This window comes from Vicugna pacos, chromosome 17, assembly GCF_048564905.1.
Source record: "Vicugna pacos chromosome 17, VicPac4, whole genome shotgun sequence".
Classification (NCBI taxonomy): Eukaryota; Metazoa; Chordata; class Mammalia; order Artiodactyla; family Camelidae; genus Vicugna; species Vicugna pacos.
Window position 1 is genome coordinate 13704082 of NC_133003.1, and position 18485 is coordinate 13722566.

The 18485-nt window shown below is 47.2% G+C and overlaps 1 protein-coding gene across 1 annotated transcript in view; it reads left to right on the top strand.

The window, feature by feature from the left end:
• The window catches only part of ITGA9 (integrin subunit alpha 9), a 310689-nt gene that overhangs the window by 276460 nt on the left and 15744 nt on the right, over window positions 1-18485 (top strand). Inside the window, exons 25-27 of the mRNA XM_072940989.1 lie at window positions 753-872; window positions 4591-4692; window positions 17931-18050. Coding sequence (XP_072797090.1) covers window positions 753-872; window positions 4591-4692; window positions 17931-18050 — 342 coding nt within the window. The remainder of the gene's footprint in view (window positions 1-752; window positions 873-4590; window positions 4693-17930; window positions 18051-18485) is intronic.

Genomic DNA, 18485 nt, shown 5'->3' on the forward strand with positions numbered 1-18485 from the left:
TAGAAGAATTAGAACTGTTTACCACTTGGAAGGTTGGGATGTTTGTACTTTTGTAATGCTGATGATTCAAGTATTTTTTAAAGCCCTAGAATTGTTAGACATACTGATATCTAGTTGTCTGACAGATACAGCTCTGTATCTGGCTGAAAGTTTCACCCTACACGTGAAACATCACAAAAATCACACAATTTGGATCCTATGATACAGAAGAATTCCTCTTTGGTAACTTAAATTTGGAATTTAGGTTTCTAGCTGTAATTCGTGTGTTTTCTTAGTTAAACGTATGTTTTCCTTTCCTCCTGTGTTTTCTTATGTCATGTGACTTCTCAGCCCTCCAATTTACCCAACCTAAAAAAGGGGCATGAAAGTATTTATTTGTCACTTCACAGGCAGAAATCATATAATGTAGGAAATACACCTTGGGTTTAAATCTCGTAAGAGGGATGCTTCCGGAATATGTAAATGTGTTTCTTTAAAAAAAAATTCTTTCTCCTTGCGAAATCCAATTTTTTGGTAAGGTACACCAGTGAGCTTTAACTTTAAGGCATGCTCCGGTGCCCACCAGAGAGGGAGTCCCTTGATTGCCCTCTGGTGGCAAGAGGGAGTGAATGCATCTTCCTACAATTTTCCTCTGCCTAGAATTAACTTAGTTCCCAGAATAGAAGCTCGGGGAGCCCTCTGTTTTATAAATTGCTGTGCTTGTCTTTGTTCTTAATACCATTTGACAGTTCTCTGATTTTTTTTCCCCTCAGGACTGTGAAAAACCAGGAATATCTTGCCTAACAATGCACTGTAACCTCAGTGCACTCGCTAAAGAAGAAAGTCGAACTATAGACATTTACATGCTGCTGAACACAGAAATACTGAAGAAGGTAAGTCCTGAGGAACCTTACACTCGGGCTTCATTTAAAAGCCTGTGAATTGGTTTCCTCAGGAAAAACTCCCACTGCCCCTTGTAAAACAGGCCTGGCCAGCACCATCGATAACTCTGCTGCGGGAGGATGCCAGGGAAACATACCAGACCCTTGTCATTCAGAGTGTGACCAGCAGTGTGAGCGCCACCTTGGGAGCTCATTAGAGCTGCAGCATCTTGGACTCCACCCCAGTCTCACTGAATCAGCATCTCCATTTTAGCAAGCTCCGTAGGTGTTTCATCTGCACAGTTAAGTTTCTCAGATTTTAGCTTGCATCAGAATCACCTGGGGACATTGTAAAAACACAATTTCCTTGGGGTAGAGTCTGAGATTCTGCATTTCTGACACACTTCCGGGATATGCCAGTACTGCTGGTCTAGGGACCACATTTTAGATCCGGGTTGGCAGATCTTTTCTAAAAAGGCCAGTAAGAGATATCTTAACTTTACAGACTGTAGTCTCTTGCCACTGCCCAACTCTGCCATTGTGTTGTGAAAGGAACCATAGCCCATACGCACAGGAATGGGTGTGGCTATGTGCCGATAATACTTTACAAAAACCAGCAAAGGGCTGGTCATAGATTGCCAACCCCTTGTTTAGATGAAACCTTGTCTCATGGAATTCCAGCTTTTGAACCTCAGGCCAGTTTGCTATTATGAGTTAATCAAAAGTGGTTCATAAAAAGTACCTGTCAGTGAATTGGTGGCCCTTAAAAAAAATCATACAAATTCACTATGATTTATTTTAACATAAGATCTGGTGAGTATAAAAGGCTACATTCAACAAGATGCTTTTAAAATAATTGCATGTGCAGATAAAACAAAACTTGCATGTTAGCCGCAGAGACTGTTTTCCTCTGGAAAAAGTAAATGTGTTCATCCATATAAACCTGTCAGTGTATGAATGAATATCCTTAGAAAAGTCACTCCGGTGTTATTTTTTAAATTAGGCATGACAGGAACATGCTGGCCTGATACGTCACAGGCACGGGGGGGTGTGGGATGTTTTACCCACTTTCCGTCTCTGGCTGGTGCAGCCCCACATGGTGGAGGGCTGGAAACTGTTCTGCTTTCCCTGGTTTCTTTGAAGGGAAACTGGTTTGGAAACAGAAAAGACTGTCTCTTCTCGATTGTATATTCTTGCCTCCTTTGTCAAAAATTAATTGACCATAGGTCTGTGGATTTATTTCTGGGCTCTCTATTTTGTTCCATTGATCCCTATGTCTGTTTTTGTACCAATACTGCGCTGTTTTGATGACTGTAGTTCTTTAGTATTGTCTGAAGTCAGGGAGGATTATGCCTCCAGCTTATTCTTTTTCCTCAGGATTATTTGGCAATTCTGGGTCTTTTGTGGTTCCATACAAATTTAAGTTTATTTGTTCTAGTTCTATGAAAAATGTCCTGGGTAATTGGGTAGGGTTCACATTAAATCCATAGAATGGGGCAAGTTGGGCTCACACAGCAATGCTTTCTGGTCCTACATCTCCCTTAAAGAAGGAAGGTTGGGAGGGGACCAGGCATGAACTCGAGCACCACTGGCCACCCTATGATTCCAGAATGTCACATCACAGTTGTGCCTTCCTGGCATGGGTCCCCAGGTCAGATTGAGAGACTGTGAATTCTGTACACTGACCCATCCTGTTCATCTTCTTGACCAACAGCCCTGGTGACAGTTTTACTCCCAGGCCACACTTGTCACTGTCAACAGAGCCCTGATACAGCACTAATGGCAGGAAGCTACTGGGATTTCTCCTTCACTCTCAACCCAGACGGCTGCTGCTTGTACCCAGCTTTGGCCTGGTTTTCTGCCTCTCTTCTCTCTCTCTCTCTCTCTCTTAGCAATCAGTGGTGACCCTTTGCCAAGGAACATGTTCCACTGACTGCTGTCCCCTTAGGCCATCCAGCTCAGTCTGCACCCTGAGACAGCAGAAAGCCATGGGGTGTCACATGTGGGTATTGGAGGACCATGCTCCCTGGAAGCCCCCTTTCAGCAGAAACCAGCAGAAAATCCAGGTCAGAGGAAGGCCTCTGTTGGTCCTCAAGAAGAGGCCAGCCACAACTCCTTAGGGCTCCAGCCTCCCTAAGGATGTGGAGCAGAGCCAGCCTTGTGGTTCGCCTGGGGCTACATGTGTGTTTATTTTCCTTTGACCTGAAGGTCCAACCCCAGACAAGAAAATTTGAACTTAACAAGTTTTCATTTGAAATGTAGGATCTGATTATTTTTTTAATTATCAGAGGAATCTGATTTCTTTTAAAGTGTGTATTTTTCACAAACACAAGGGGCCTGTTCTGTGCCAGGCTCCTCATCTATTCAGCCTTTAACTTGGATAATTATTATCGTCACTAGCAATATCCAAGATGATGATGATTATCCAAGATTGAATATTCAGCAGATCCTGACACAGAAAACAACAGATCTACAAAACTGTTAAATTGGTAAAAGATATTGCATACAAAACTATTTGCTGCTTAATGTGAATAGTTCCTTTGAATGACAAGCTTCCCATAGGCACTTCAAATGTGTTCTATTGCTGTTTTAAAAAAGGACAATAACCAGTGCATAGCTCCCAGGTCAGGTACACAAAGTGGCGTCCCATGTGTCCTCCCAGGAGGGTCTTCGTGGTTTCTTTGGAAGAATGAGCTGAGTGCCCCACCCCGGGAACTGTTTTCTTTAGGAGGAGTCCTCTACTTTCATTTTGGGGGTTAGATTTAGGCAGAAAGGGGTCAAAGCTGGCATCTGATATGTACCTCCTTGCGTGACAGGCAGGATGAGTAAACGTGGGTGGGTACGCCGAAGACACTGTGCTGGCAGAGACCAGCCACCCCCACTGGCTGGACGCTGAATGCTTCGGTTGTCTGCCCTCTGTTTCCACAACAGGAGCCAGCTCACCTCTGCACAGTCAGTGCCACACCTTCTGTACCGCTGACTGGATGTTCCAGCTCTTCCCTAAGCCCTGGTTTTGCCAACCCCGCTGCCTTTTCCCAGATTCCTTCTCCATCCCTGCCTTGGAGTCATCCCCTCATCATCCAGATCAGTGGCTTTACATCTGTGCCCACGTCAACGCTTCCGGTGGAGTCCGGCTGGTGGGCTCCTCCTGAGTCTCACGTGTGCCCGCCCCCACCCCGCCCCTTCTCTCCTCCGGTCGTAGCCTGATTATAAGCCAGATGCTTCCCCAACTCTCTCATCTCTCCGTCAGGTACCCTCTTTTCCAGCTTAAATGGCTTTCACCCCAAAACAGCTTCACTTAAGCACAAAGAGTTGAAAGGGACTCGTGTGAAGAGTTTGAGGGTTGTGGTCAGGGCAGGAAGATGCTTGAGAAATGTAAATCAGATGCCTTCTGTGGAATGCCGGGTCTAGATTTGCCGGACACAAACAGCTGTGTTTCTTCTCTACTCTTTGTGGGTGTGTCAATATCAAGAACTAAGTATCTGGCTCTTACCACTTGGAAACCATAGCACTCAAGCCTGCATGTGTTAAGGAGTGCTGAAACTCCAGAGTTTTTCAGCGTCCATTCCTCCACCCACATAAAGGAATCCTCAAGAGAGTAGAAATTTCTGTATCGTTCAGTGATAAACTTTTTGTCTGCTCCACACGAAGTTCGATTGTGCTCAGACTCTGGAGGCCCAGCCGTTGTGATGGAAACACCTGACAGTGAGTCGTATTGTGTCTTGTACAGGACAGCTCATCTGTCATCCAGTTCATGACCCGCGCCAGGGTGAAGGTGGCCCCCGCCCTGAGGGTGGTGGAAATAGCCGGTGGAAACCCAGAGGAGATGACGGTGAGTCAGCCACCCTGGCACAGCCCCCCTCCTGGGGTGAGGGAATCTGGGTGACTTGGAAGACCGGGCGCTGGAACATGAGGGTACAGACGGCCTCTGGGCCAAGATGGCAGCTTTGCAGGAGACCCAAGACCTTGCCTGCCTTTGGCTTCCCGGCCCCTGCGGAGAACTTGGGCAGTCTGCTCTTGTTCTGATAGCACTGTTCTCTGGGGTGCTGGTATTAAAGGAAAAATCATCGCAAGTACCATTGACAGGGCTTGGATTTCCACCCTGAAGCCAAGACTATTTTTATCCTCCTCAGACCTTTTCCCTAAACCCTCATCTGCCTTCCAATCACATTGCTCCACGGATAAACACTGGGTGTTTCAAAAGTAAGTTGTTTGAGTAACTTAAAGAGGTCACATTCTAATTGCCTTGCCAAGTCCTAGAACCTTCTCTTTCATTCTCCACCCAACCCCGTCCTCTGTAAAGTGCAGTCGGCAAGCAGACCTCCCGGCACGGGAAGTGTGGCTGCCAGGAGTTGAGATGTGGGGTGTGGGAGAAGCTGGAGGGAAAGGGGGGCCTTGGAATTTTTCTACCTTTTATTATTTTTCAGGGGCGGGTGGGGAGGCTCATCCTTTGACACACACACTCTGTCCTAGGTGCTTAGGAAGGGGATAGAGCACTGAGCTGTGCGATCCAGGAAGACATTACCTAGGATCCCATTGTTGGATTCTGAGTCATCTGTACGCCCCAAAATACCACTCCCATTAATTACTGTTCCATTTTGAGCACCGTGCTGGTATTTTCATCATCAAGAGCTCTTTGGAAGAAGCTCTCGTTTTCAACTGATTTTTTTCCTAGTACTCCCAAGAAAAAAGTAACACCCGTCAGAATCCCACAGGGCCCCCTTCTCCCTCCTTTCCGTGACTGCCTTTCAGTCCCCGAGCAAAGATGAAGTACTCCAATCCGTTCTCAACTTTCCTGGCAGGAAAAAAAAAAAGTCTTTTTTGAGTAGGAAGGTTTGCCTTTATAGAACAAACACGCTCTTCCCTGAGTGATTCTTTCTGAATGCCTGGCACACAGTCAATCATTCATCGGAAAGGAAATTTCCATAGACGCTAGGCAACATTTCACAGGGTTTGAGATTAGGCACCAAATTGGTATGGCCTTGCCATGAACAGGAAGTGTGTTTGCAGCTGGTAATGAGCAGGGTGTGAGCGAGAAGAGGAAAACAATCTGGTTTTTAACCACACAGAGTGTCTGTGGTGATAAATTGAACTGATGGGGAAATCAAATAATTTTCCTGTGACCCTGTGTGTCTTTTATTTTTATGCTGTGGTGTTTTTTTTTTGCCTGGAGGAGTGCTTTACAGAGCACACGGGTGAATATCTAGAAATATGTCATAGATGTTTGAGGCATTTCCCTTGAATGACTGCATTTGGGTGCCCCTCCCAGGTTGGATGTTAGCGAGTGTCCACGACCGACCACACCAAGCTTACCTGGCTTGGTACAGACCCACACCGGTGAATTCAGGTGAGATCTGTGTGACCATGTGATGGTGACATGTTGGTAATACATTGGATTTCCTATTCTTTTCAACCCAACCCTTCTCACTTTTCTGTGAGAGCTGCCAACAAGTGAGGCTAGGGACTCCTCCAGGGCAAACCAAGAACCTCCAGCACCAGCTCCCCTGCTGCGAGCCACTGCCCCAAACTCCCTTCTTGGCCTGTGAGAAACGCTTGTATAAGTTACAGAGCAAATTTGCTTTCTTGGTATTTTAAAAGAGCGGAATATGTGATAAACATGGAAATCCACAGATGAATGAGTCACTGCCATGTGGAGTGTGCACCAGGCTGGGGTTCCAGGGACCAGCGGAAAGGACTGCCTTCGTCTCATTTTGGCAGAATCAGAATGGACTAGAAGGATGTCTGGTGGCTCTCAGAATTTCCAGGAAGGCTGGAGAGCCAGACTGGGAGATGAGAAACCTGAGGGGCCAGGACCCTGACACCTGCTGGGCCAGGCCCCAGGAGGAGCCTGGCGTGGTACCCTGGACACAGCCTCCCAGGCTTCCCTTGGCATCTTGCATCTTGCTCTCGCTGAGATTAGGCCCCTGTCTTTGGGGGTCCAGGCACCCCAGGAGAATCAGGTGGCTGGCATTTGTGGCTGTTTCAGCACAGCCTCCCCCTGCCCCTGAGACTCACACAGGGGAGGGCTCCCCACACTGGAAGAGGATTCAGTGCTAAAGGAGGTGCCTAAAAAGTGACAAATACTCCCTCCCCTGTGCTTTTCTAACCCTGAGCTTCAGCATGGGGCCAGCCAGCCCCGAGCTCCGCTTAGGGTTCCGCTCTGAGCCAGCCTCTGTTCCATCATTTCCATCAGTTTGCTGGCTCTATTAGTGAGAGAACATGAGAATCTTTGTCCATAGGTGGGTGAGGCGTGTTTGTGCTCTTAGCTTTGTTTTATTTTAAGAATTCCTATGCTTGAATGAGCTGCTTCCTTGCCGATTTGACAGGGCAACTGTTTGGGACCTTCACCTTCTGGAGGGGACCATACATTCAAAGAGGCAGTCACCTCCCTCACACTTCCCTCCTCTGCTCTCAGCATCCCTCGCCCTGCCGCTAGGGAAACAGGTCATAACTTTAACAAGTCCCCAGCAACTCCCCTGTGTCCTCCCTGGGGTAGAACCACAAAGCTTCTTCCTCATAAACAGGGCCTCTGATGCTTGCCCAGGGTCTCATGGGGGCTGAACCACAGACAGCTTCCAGGGCTTGTGACTCCCGGCCTGGGACTCCTTCCCCCTCCCCTGCAGCCACTCAGCCACACGGGAGGGCACTGGGCCTTCTGGGATGACAGGGCCCAGACAAGTGCAAGTGTCTGCTCTGGAAAGGACTGACTTGTTTTCAAGTCTCTCTGTTAAAACTGCCCAGGTACCCTGGCAGCCCAGCCAGCTCCTTTGGACTGGACCTGGCTCTCCTCACCCGAGTTGTGGCTTTTCTTTCTCAGTCTCAACCAGACTTCAGAACGAAGCCTCATGGCTGCAGCCATGTTTCACGTCTGAGTAAGTGTACCCCGCCAAACACAAATGGGTCGGGACAGCAAGTTCCAGTTTCATATTCTCTGAAGCTGTTCAGGTTTAGTTCCCAGTCCTGGGACTTCCAAGGAAGTCAGTCCTTCTCGTTTGGCCTTTGCCTCTGTGCGCCAGGAACACTGAACCACCACCTCCTTCTTGAGATTAGAAAAGCTTGGCTTCAAATCCCATGTCCCTCATGTCCCAGTCATGGGACTTTGGGTATCAGGTAAGCCATGCGAGCCTCAGTTTCCCCTCTCTCCCCGTGCACCCTGGGGGAACTGGCCTCTGACAGCACCATCCACTAGGAGCGAAAGCATGCAAAGGTGGAGCTGGGCATTGTGAATGGATAGAGGGACCCACGGCATCTGGGCGGACAGCCAGCGGTGTTGGGCGCGGATGGCAGTGGTCTCCATGCCAACACTGGGGGCTTGGCTCAGCGCGCACGTCTAAGTCCCGTGATGCTTAATGATTTCGTTGTTTTTGCTTCTTTCGTCTATGCTCAGTTCCTGTGATGGGCTGGGCATTCCATGGGATTATCGCCTGTCACTCTCACATCGCCCTTGAAGATATGATTACTTGCATTTTCTGATAAGGAAAATGAAGCCCCCCGAGGTGAAGGGACCTACCAGCCTAAGACACCCAGTTTGTCAGTGGAAGAGCTGGGTCTGGAGGTTTGCAAGCCCAAGTCTGCCTTCCTTCTCTGCTCCTCTGGCCTGGGCTGCCCTGTTGCCGGGGCCACACGCCGTGGGAGCACCGCTCTGGCGGATGGCAGGATACGCAGGCGTGGAGGGTGAACAGCTAGCCCCTCATCATAGGAGCGACCCTTGGCTCCAGTGGCCTCAGAAGCACATCGTGTTCTGACTTAGTGGTGTGTTGTTGCTGGAGCTCTTCCCGTGGCAGCCTGGTCCCTAACCAGATGCTCAGCTATTCATCAAGAGAATTAACACTCTTCCAGGGCCCTCCAGACCCTGCAGGAGAGAAGCTGTCTCCCCCTCTTCCTCTACAGAGCAGCCGTGAGGTTTATCGGGAGTGATAGATATAAAACCTCTCAGCACCATGTCTGGCACACAGTAAGTTCTCAACAGATGTGACCCATTATTAACAAAGGAATTAGCACCAGCCCAGCTCATTCCTCTGCAGATGCTAACAGAGCGAGGCATTTCTGAAACCCAGCACCCCTGAAACCCGGCACCTGGCCGGCACGGGCGCGTTTGACGGCTTTGGGTTTTCTTTCCCCCTCTGCCATTTGCCCTTTATTGTAGTGGGAGTGGCTAATATATTCTTTCTAATATATTATCATACATCAAAAATTCCTACTGGGTTAGGATGACGTCTTCAGTGTGTGTCCCTGTTTATGCTGTTCAGTTCCATACTTTTCTACTTGTGTAAGGGATTCTTTTTTTTTATTGAAATATAGACAGCTCTGTTTATTACCACACAGACTTACAACAGCCATCTTGCCAAATGCAGGCTCTGTTCTGGTCATCGATGTCGTCTCCACGAGGCTCCCAGCTCCCCTAAGTTGGTCTGCTTTCTGAAGGCTCTTTTCTGAGAGCGATTTAAGACATGGTTCTGCTGAGAGCATTTCTTCCAGCCCCGGTAACCCTTTCTCCCTCCTCTGTCCTGGACTGGCTGTTAGATGTAATTAGAAACAGGTGGAGATGTCATTTCTTTGTCCCAGATGGTCTTCTTTTTCCACTTTTTCTCTTACATAAATCCCTTCCCTCTGTGAGGCCTGTGTGTGATGTTGATTGTGGAAAAGCGTCCTGCCCTTGAAATGGACCTTCAGCCGGCCTGGGACTGGGGTTGAACCTCCCCGTGGGTGCCGCTGAAGGAGCTGTCCGCTCAGCCCTGGGAGCCCTCCATCCGTCTGAGGCCTGGGCCGGGGGCATCCCGTTGTGGTCATGTCCTCAGTCCTCTCGGAGGCCTGAGCATTTCCAGCTCTGACACTGGGCCTATTTGCAGAACAGAAAAGTTGCCAGAAACATACAAGTGAATCAAGCGCTGTAGTTCGGGTTTGCCGCTGCCTCAGACTGGAAGTTGCCGCCTGCTGATTCCCTGACACCTGCTTGCCAGCCTCAGGTGCACTCAGCTTTACAGCCGTGGGCAGGACGCCCGGCGTGTGGTCCTGCCGTTGCCCCAACCGGATGTCCGTCCAGCTCAAGACTCTGTTCAGGCAAATCCTCATGCTCCTCCACTCTCCTACATTTTATTAGTTACCGTCCCAACATAGGAGCCCTCCAGCTTCAATCCTCAGCTGTGCCAGCATTTATCCCTTCGCTGGTCAGAACTTCTGCCTGCCCCATGTCTCAGCCCCCTATGGCCCTCTGAAAGCAGCAGTCTCCCCCATCCCTCATTCTCAGTCTTTATTCTCCTTCCTCATCACCTCCTTTCATACTGCAACTGTGGATCTCCCCTGGGGAAACCACTTCCGCTGTAGCCCTCTTACTGGGCCCGTTTGTTCCTTGAACCCTCACATAAAGTTCTCCCTTCTGACCTATATTCATTTTGCAGCCAGAGTGTTCTATGCAAAATGCCAACCGTGGGAGGGTATAGCTCAGTGGGAGAGTATGTGCCTAGCTTGCTCAAGGTCCTGGGGATGGAACCTAATTAAGAAATAAACAACAATTTAAAAAATAAACAAATAAATAAACCTAATACCTCCCCCACCAAAAAAATTGCAAACCATGTCACTCCCCTGGTTAAAAACCTTCCACTGGTTTCCCAGTGCCTCCTAAGATAAAGCATATAATTTTTTTTCAGGTTTAATTCCACAGAAGTATTTTTCTTTATTGAAGTATAGTTGATTTACAATATTGTGTTAGTTTTTGGTATTACAAGCTATTGAATATAGTCCCCTGCACTATATAGTAGATCCTTGTTACCTATTTTGTACATAGTAATTTGTATACAGAAGTATTTTTAATGGCATATTTAAGTCATCCATTATTCCTCCTATATTTACTAACAATTTGAGAAAATGTTATAACTTTATGAATGAATCTGATGATTTTCAGGGATTATTTACAAGGAATTTTCAAAACCACGCATCAGGAAGACAAAAGAAGTACTGCTTTGCTTTCTGGAGTGATTTTCCAAGTGAATGGGAAGAAGAGTCAAATGCTTGAACTTCACTGTTTTATGAAAAGAAAATAACCTATTAAGCCAAATGATTTAGGAATTAGATATTAAGTTCAAAATCACTACAGGCTTGGTTTGATGTGCTGGCATCTAAAAGATAGATGGGGCCAGCTTTCAGATGGCAGCCACGTGCTTCTTTAAGATAAAGCATATAATTCTTAGCACAGCCTCCAGCCCTTCTTACTCCTCCAGTCTCATCTTCAGCATCTGCCTTTGGTTTCTTGCTCATTCCGTGTGCTCCAGCCCCACCGTGTGCTGGCGGCGTCTCACCCCTGCCGAGCTCACTCTAGCCACGGGGCTTTTGCACATGCTGTTCCTGCCTGCAGTGTCATTCCCTCCCCTCTTTGACTGGTTAACTTCTGTTTCTCCCTTCACTCCCAGCTCAAGCCGTTTCTCAGAAAACTCTTTCTGAGTACCATGCCCATCTTAGAGTCTTTATAGTCATGAACCTCTTCCTTGGGGCACTTTCCAAAATTATAATTTTGCATTTATGTGGCTAACTCGTCAGTATTCTCTAAAGCTGGAAGCTCCTTGAGGTTTAGTAAAGGCTGTCTGTTTTATTGATCAATGAATCCCCATAGTGCTTGGCACAGAGTAGGTGCTCTGTATACATTTGTTGAATGGATGGATGAACAGACAGATGAGTGGATGGACAAGTGAATGGGTGGATGAGGGGGTGGGCAGATGGATGGATGGATGATGGATGGCCAGGACTCTCCCAAAAGAAATAACATTTGCAGATGTATTTTTGAAGTAGAGAAACGAGAGGCATGCTCAGAGACTCTAGCTTCAAATCCCACCATTTCTTTTGTCACAGTCTTGATCATATTCATATTTCATCTAATGTTATGGCAGAAAGGACGTTGACTTTATTCGTTTGTGCATTCCTGCATCACGTAATGAATCACAGCCTCAGTTCCGGTGACAGGAAAGCCTACATTCAAACCCTTGTTCTATAAGAATTCACAGTTGACTGGAGTCCATAGACAGGAAGATACATCATTACCTTACAGAGTGAGAAGGAGTCAGAACTGGGATGATGAACCGCTCCCCTGTGGTCTTAAAACTAAGCTTTTGGAGCTGTGGTTCCCTTGAGTTGGTTCAGGGGCTGCTGGGGCTGAGGTAGAGGGGGCTGCCTTGGGAAGGGGGGCTGATCAGGCAGGCTCTGACTGCCCACCGTCTTTATAAACAGAGAATCCCCACTTTTTCTGTTTTATACATTGGGATGCAATGGCAGGTTTTCTCTGCTAAAGGAGATTGAAAATTGCTACGTTTCCAAAAGCTCAGAGAATGGTGAGTTCTGCTGAAAAGAGCAGAGTAGGTCAGTCTTCTTGGAACAGGAGAAGTTGGAGCAGAGTCTCTCCTTTTCATTTTTTTTTTTTATCTTGGCTTTAAAATACTCGGTTAAATTTTTTTGAGTAGTTAAAAGTAGAAAAGAGAAAAAATATCCATAATATCAAAAAACACCTATTTATTTAAAAAATTTGTACTTTTTTCCTGCTACGCTGAAGTCTCCTATATGATAAATGGATATTGGGTTTTTTTCATGTAACACTATAGCATTTATCATTTTTCCTTTTATTATCATGTTTTCAAAGTATGTAAAACTTGGAAATCAGACAAAAGATTGCATGTCCTTTCAATGGCATCTGAGAGCATCCTCTACCCTCTTTCTACTCAAAATGTGGTCCATGGACCAGCAGCTTCAGCATCACCAGTGAGCTTAACTGAAATGTGGAATCTCAGGCCCCAACCCAGACTCACTGATTCGGAATATGCGTCTTAACTAGCTTCCTCATGTGGTTCTTATACATATTAAAATCTGAGACGAGCACTGGTTTAACAGGTCTGCCTAACTCCCTAGGGCCCAGATGCTGTGAAGTTACATATTAACTTATAGAAAACTTAAGTTATAAATGTCTTTTGCCAGTAAAGATGAAAATGACTTCTGTCTGGCAGAAAATATAATCCCAAAGGTTATAGTTTATTGCCCTATAGGGTATTAACCAGTTTTATATCTGATTTCAGCGTTCCCCCCCCCCCACCGCCGTAACTACCCCATTCTCAGATCCTTCTTTGAACTAGCTTTAGGGTCCTGCTGATTCCCTCAGTAGTGACTTAAGTAAAACTTTAACATGTATTTGCTGGCTATTTGTATGAAAGTCATGCTTTTAATCTTTTGAAAACCATTCTTTGACAGCCAGATTTATGATCATTTTAATAGCTCTATGGTATGTCACTCTGCAGTTGCCATAATTTACCTCTCTGTTGCTCTACTATTAAGACTTCCAGGATATTTCGAACTCTGGACCAATGTCAGTAATCCTGCAGTGAACATCCTTGAACATAAAATGTTTTCTGTACTTTATGATTCTTACTTTTGAGGAAATTTTCATGTACAGAATTAACAGATCAAAGGATACAAACATTTGTAAGATAAGCAATATTGGAGTTTGTCAAATGGACAAGAATTGAAGAGTGAACCAGGTGGCAGTGTGGAAGAGTCAAAGGGGGGCTCTGCCGGCAGACTATGCTTTATGCACATTAAGGTGTGCATAAAGCATATGCATCTTCAGCAGAAATGGATATACATGTACACCAGGATGTATGCAAAAGAAACAAACAAACCCATCCACTATTCATAATGGCCCTAATTGAGAATGGACAACATTTTATTTCTTGATCTGGTTGGTGGTTATACATGTGTCTGTTTTAGAATAACTTATTAAGCTGTATGTTTATGCTTTATCCATATTTATGTATATGCATTATTTTTCACAAGGTCAAAAAATAAAATGAATCACTAAAAATGAAAAAAAGAAAGAAAGTAGCCTGCAGAGAGGCAGGAGACCACCGGTCTCTCAGGGAGATAACTCGAACCGGCCAGAAAGTGAATATGGGTCCTGCCAGGGGCTGGGAGGTAGGAAGGAGACCAGATTGTGAAGATCCTGGTACCCCGACTTGTATATTCAGTGTAAAGGAAAATCATCTGTAGTGTAAACTGAGAAGTGACGTGATGAGACTTGCGTTTCAGGAAGACAACTTGAGCAGCAGGGAGGCTTCTTCAAGGCTCCTGAGATAGTGCTGCTGAGACGCTCGGGCTTGTACCAGGGCAGTAACTAGGGATGGAAACAGGAGGAGGGGGAGAAAAGATGTTTAAAGAGTTATAGGGGGTAGGATTAAGAGATACAAACTCCCATGTATAAAACAGATAAGCAACAAGGATATATTGTATAGCTCAGAGAATCTTGTAATAACTTCTGACGGAGTATTTCTGTAAAAATACTGAATCACTATGCTGTATACTTGGAACTAATATAATATTGTAAATCAACTATACTTCAGTTTTAAAAAACATAAAAAATACCATGGGCTGATTCAAAAAACTTTTTTAATTTAGTTGAAGAGGTACAAGGGCTTGACCAGGATGATTCCGCTCTCTAATGGTGAAGACAAGACCCGACAGTCAGTGCTTCTCGCCTCTCCCCGTAGTCCCTGCTGCAGTTCTAAGACTTCTTAGAACTGCAGGCTGCTCACATCATCCCTGACAAATGCGTTTGTTCGAGTCGTGATGTGCAGGAATCAGCTCTGCCAAAGCATGAAGCACACGTCCAAGAAGATGAACAGCATCACTAAAAATAATAAAAGATTAAGCACACATTCCGGGGCAGTGACAGGGCATTCTTGTGGAATTTGCCAGACTAAACTGTAGTGGATACTCTCCACTGTCTCTTCATCCACAAAACCAGACCTCCAGGGTGGCTTTGCCAGGAGACAGATTTCAAACCCTGTGGGGCAGCCAGGGTTATATCCAAGGGGCTGGACTTTACAGCCGACCCCATGAAGCGCACAGCCTGTTTCAGCAATTCATTGTCAACAAGAAGGTTCAGCAGACTTTCACTACGCGACCAGAGACCAGGAACTTTGATGCACTGTCTTACTTTGCCTTTCATTCCCCCATTTCACAGGGGAGGAAACGGAGAATAGCATCCTGGTTGTCTATGGTAGCGCCTCTCAGCCACGGTGCCTCATCGTTCACCTGTACAAGACACCAGGGAGACCTGAATGTGGGAGGCGATGGGATCCACAGCTTTTTAGAGCCTGGAACCCAAAGCCATGAATCTGTCTTTAAAGACAGGAATCTCTAATCTGAACCAGATAGAAAAGAATAGGCTTAAGATATCAGACTTTACAGCCCATTTGTGTCCCACCCCTCCCATCCTCACGTGTTCTTCCTTCAGGGTTGCCTGATGTCTAAACATCACTTTTTATAATAGCCCCCAACCAGGTAGAATGGATACATAAATCGAGGTGTATTCACACAGCAATGACAGCAACACACTCCTGCCCGGATGAATCTCCCAAACCTAGTGTTGAAGCAAGAAGCCAGACCCAGGAGTGCACAGTCAGGCCAGGCAGAGCTAGGACAAAAGCTGATGCGGCTGATGTAGGCTCTTGGCAGTCAAGACGGCGTGTACCCGTGGTGGGGGTTGTGACTGGGAGGGAGTGGGAAGGGGGCTTCTCAGCAGCTGGTCCTGTCCTGTCCTGTGTCTTGATCTGGGTGCATTTCGCATTCAGTACATGAAAATCCAGTGAGCTGCGTGCTTGCATTATGGGCACTTTTCTCTTTATGTATATTGACTTCAGTAAAGTTTGTTTTTAATTAAAAAGTGAGCTAACCATGTACAACCTCAAAAAAAAAAACAACCCCTGCTGCAAGGCTAATGATGCTGATGGGAGGACCCACCATGTGTGGAGGAGAGGGTTCTGCCAGGCACTCTACATGCATGACCTCCCTTGAATTCCCTGAGGAGGTGCTGTTGTACCCCTATTTTACAGATGAGAAAACTGAGGCTCAGAGAGGTAAAGTACCTTGCTCAGGGTCACACAGCTAGTGAGTTTGTGCTACAAAGAAGCCTCATTTCCATTCCTGGAAGTGACTTCTGTGTTCTGTAGGCAGTTTTCTTTCATTCGTCCCAATGTAGGAAGGAATGGTTTCTACTCTGCCTGGTTTCCCTTGAGATAATGTTATAAATTTAGGATTTGCAGGTGAGACCATGAGAGCTGTCTGCCTCGTGGGTGACGGTCCTTCCCTCCCCCAGCTATGGGAGCGAAGACGATGACACAAGGATGGTTGTGTTTGCTTTCCTTATCACCAGGGGAGAGACAGGAAATGATCCATTTAATTGACAGTCTTTTTTTTTTAATTTATGTATAGTCAATTTACAATGTGTGAATTTCTGATGTACAGCATAGTGATTCAGTTATACATTTATGTATGTTCCTTTTCACATTCTTTTTATCACAGGCTATTACAAGCTATTGGATATAGTTCCCTGTGCTCTACAGTAGGACCTTGCTGTTTATCTATTTTATTTATAGTATAGAATAGTTAGTATCTGCAAATCCCGAACTCCCAATTTATCCCTCCACCCTGCCCATCTTCCCACCTTCCCCCACTGGTAACCATAAGTTTGTTCTCTGGGTCTCTATGTGAATCCCATTTAATTGACAGATAGTCTTTAAAGAGCCACCATCAGCCAGGCACTCGGTGGGCTAGTGACCAGCTTAGATTGGGGGTTTGCGGTTGGCTAGACCTGAGTTCAGATCCTGACTCTGCCCTTCAGCTATATGGCCCAGAAAAAATCACTTGTCCTCTCTGGTCCTCCGTGTCCTGCTCTATAAAATGGGTGCTGAACACCTCCTGGGGTGATTTGTGAGTTAGATAAGAGATTGCAAGAGAAGCACAGAGCTCAACACAGAGGAGCATTCAAGAAATGTCAGAGAGCGAGGGAAGCCAGGCCCTCGAAAGGAGACACACATGGCGCCAGGCAGTACCACTCACTGCTGTGCCCAGCCACCACTGAGGCTTGAGCAAGGGGCAGGACCACTGGCCTCCCGTAGCCGGCGAGGCTTCCTGCCAGGCAAAACATCAGCTGGCTTCCGGGCTCGAGCCAGGTTTACATAGGCCTTCCCCAAGGAGGGGCTGTGCATTCTAAGGACATGGCCCAGCTGGACAGAGACTTGCAGCCAGGCCAGCCTGTCTGCAGCCACAGGGGACGATGTCTGCCCAGAGCTGGGGTTCCTGTCCCTTCAGCAAAGAGGAGCTTGAGGGGGACAGGAGGGTGTTAGGAGGATTACTGGGCTGCAGGGGACACAAGGGATGCTTTGAATTCTACAAAACAAACTTCGCTGTGACCAGGGGGGGCAAGAACGGAGCCAAAGGGTGCCGTCAGGGTGGAGCTAATACTATTAAGCCATCAGTTCTCTGGCAGGAGGGCAAGGGAGCCCTGATTTGTGTGCCAGTTTCGGTGGTGTAAATACTCCCTCGATGGACCATCTGAGAGTGTCATCATAGTGACCCTGGAAGCGTTGCTGGGAAGAGAGGCATACAGTTGGCTCTTGGGGGCTGACCTGAGCCAGTGCAGCACTGAGACGCCATAGAAGTTGGGGAGACTTGGGCCCTAAGTGCATGCACGTGGCTGCCACTGGAGACCAGGGCTCAGCTGCCCCAGTGAGCGCCTTCAGTGCACAAGGCACTGGCGCCAGGCCCACCACCGCCTGGGTCTAGCCCTTGGGTCCACAGTCTCTGGGGGAAACTGGCATTCATTCCAGTAGTCTCAGCAAGCTACACAGTGAGCTGAACCCTCAGAAAGAAGTGCTGTCCTGCATGGAGGGCACGCCCATGCTCTTTACCTCAAAACCGTAATAAAAGGGAGACGGTTGTCGTCTGTTCCGAATCAAGAGCACAGTGCACCCTCTGAGTTTTCCACCACACTTCTGTTCACTTCGCAATATTTAAATCAGGCTTGCTGTCATTACCACCCTTTCAAGAAGTAGGGCTTCGATTTCCAGTGCTTTTTCAGGTCCCAGGGACACATCCATCGGTATCCATCCAGGAGAGTGGTCAACAAAGTCCGTTTTGTAGTAGCAGCTGTCTGGACGCATCTCTCCAGTTCAGTCCAACAGTCAAGCCTGGGCCGGGCCCCGTTGCACAGTGGGTCCTTCCGTTTGGGAACCCTCTCACTTTTGCTTTGCCTCCCAGGTGGTCTTCGAGGCGTTGCACAATCTGGAGCCCCGAGGCTACGTCGTGGGGTGGATCATCGCCATAAGCTTGCTGGTAGGAATCCTCATCTTCCTGCTGCTGGCCGTGCTGCTCTGGAAGGTGAGTGGAGATCGCAGGTGCCCAGGGAGTCCCTGTCCACGGACACCCAGCTCTCCTGCCTCCCTGGGGTTAGAGCTCCTTGGAAGAGGTTTCCCGTTGGAATAGTCCTCCGTGGTGCAGGTACAGTGGAGGGGGAGGGCAGGGTCCCCTCCAGGCAGTGAATGGAACCTTGGCTTCTCTTAATTCCATTCACACCTGATGGTTGGACCACTTTAGAGGGAACCCCAAAACCTCACCCGCTCTTCTGCCTTCCCTAACAAAGCTGCCACCGGTCCTCACCTAGGCTGATGGGAGCCTGATTCTAAATCAGAAGCTTGGGGAGTAACAGCTAGGGCTGGAGTGGCTTCCCATTTACTGGAAGTAAGAACAAGAAAAGAAATTAGAGAGCAACTCTTTGTTCTTTTCCCGTGTGGAATGTGGGAAAGATTTCTGCCC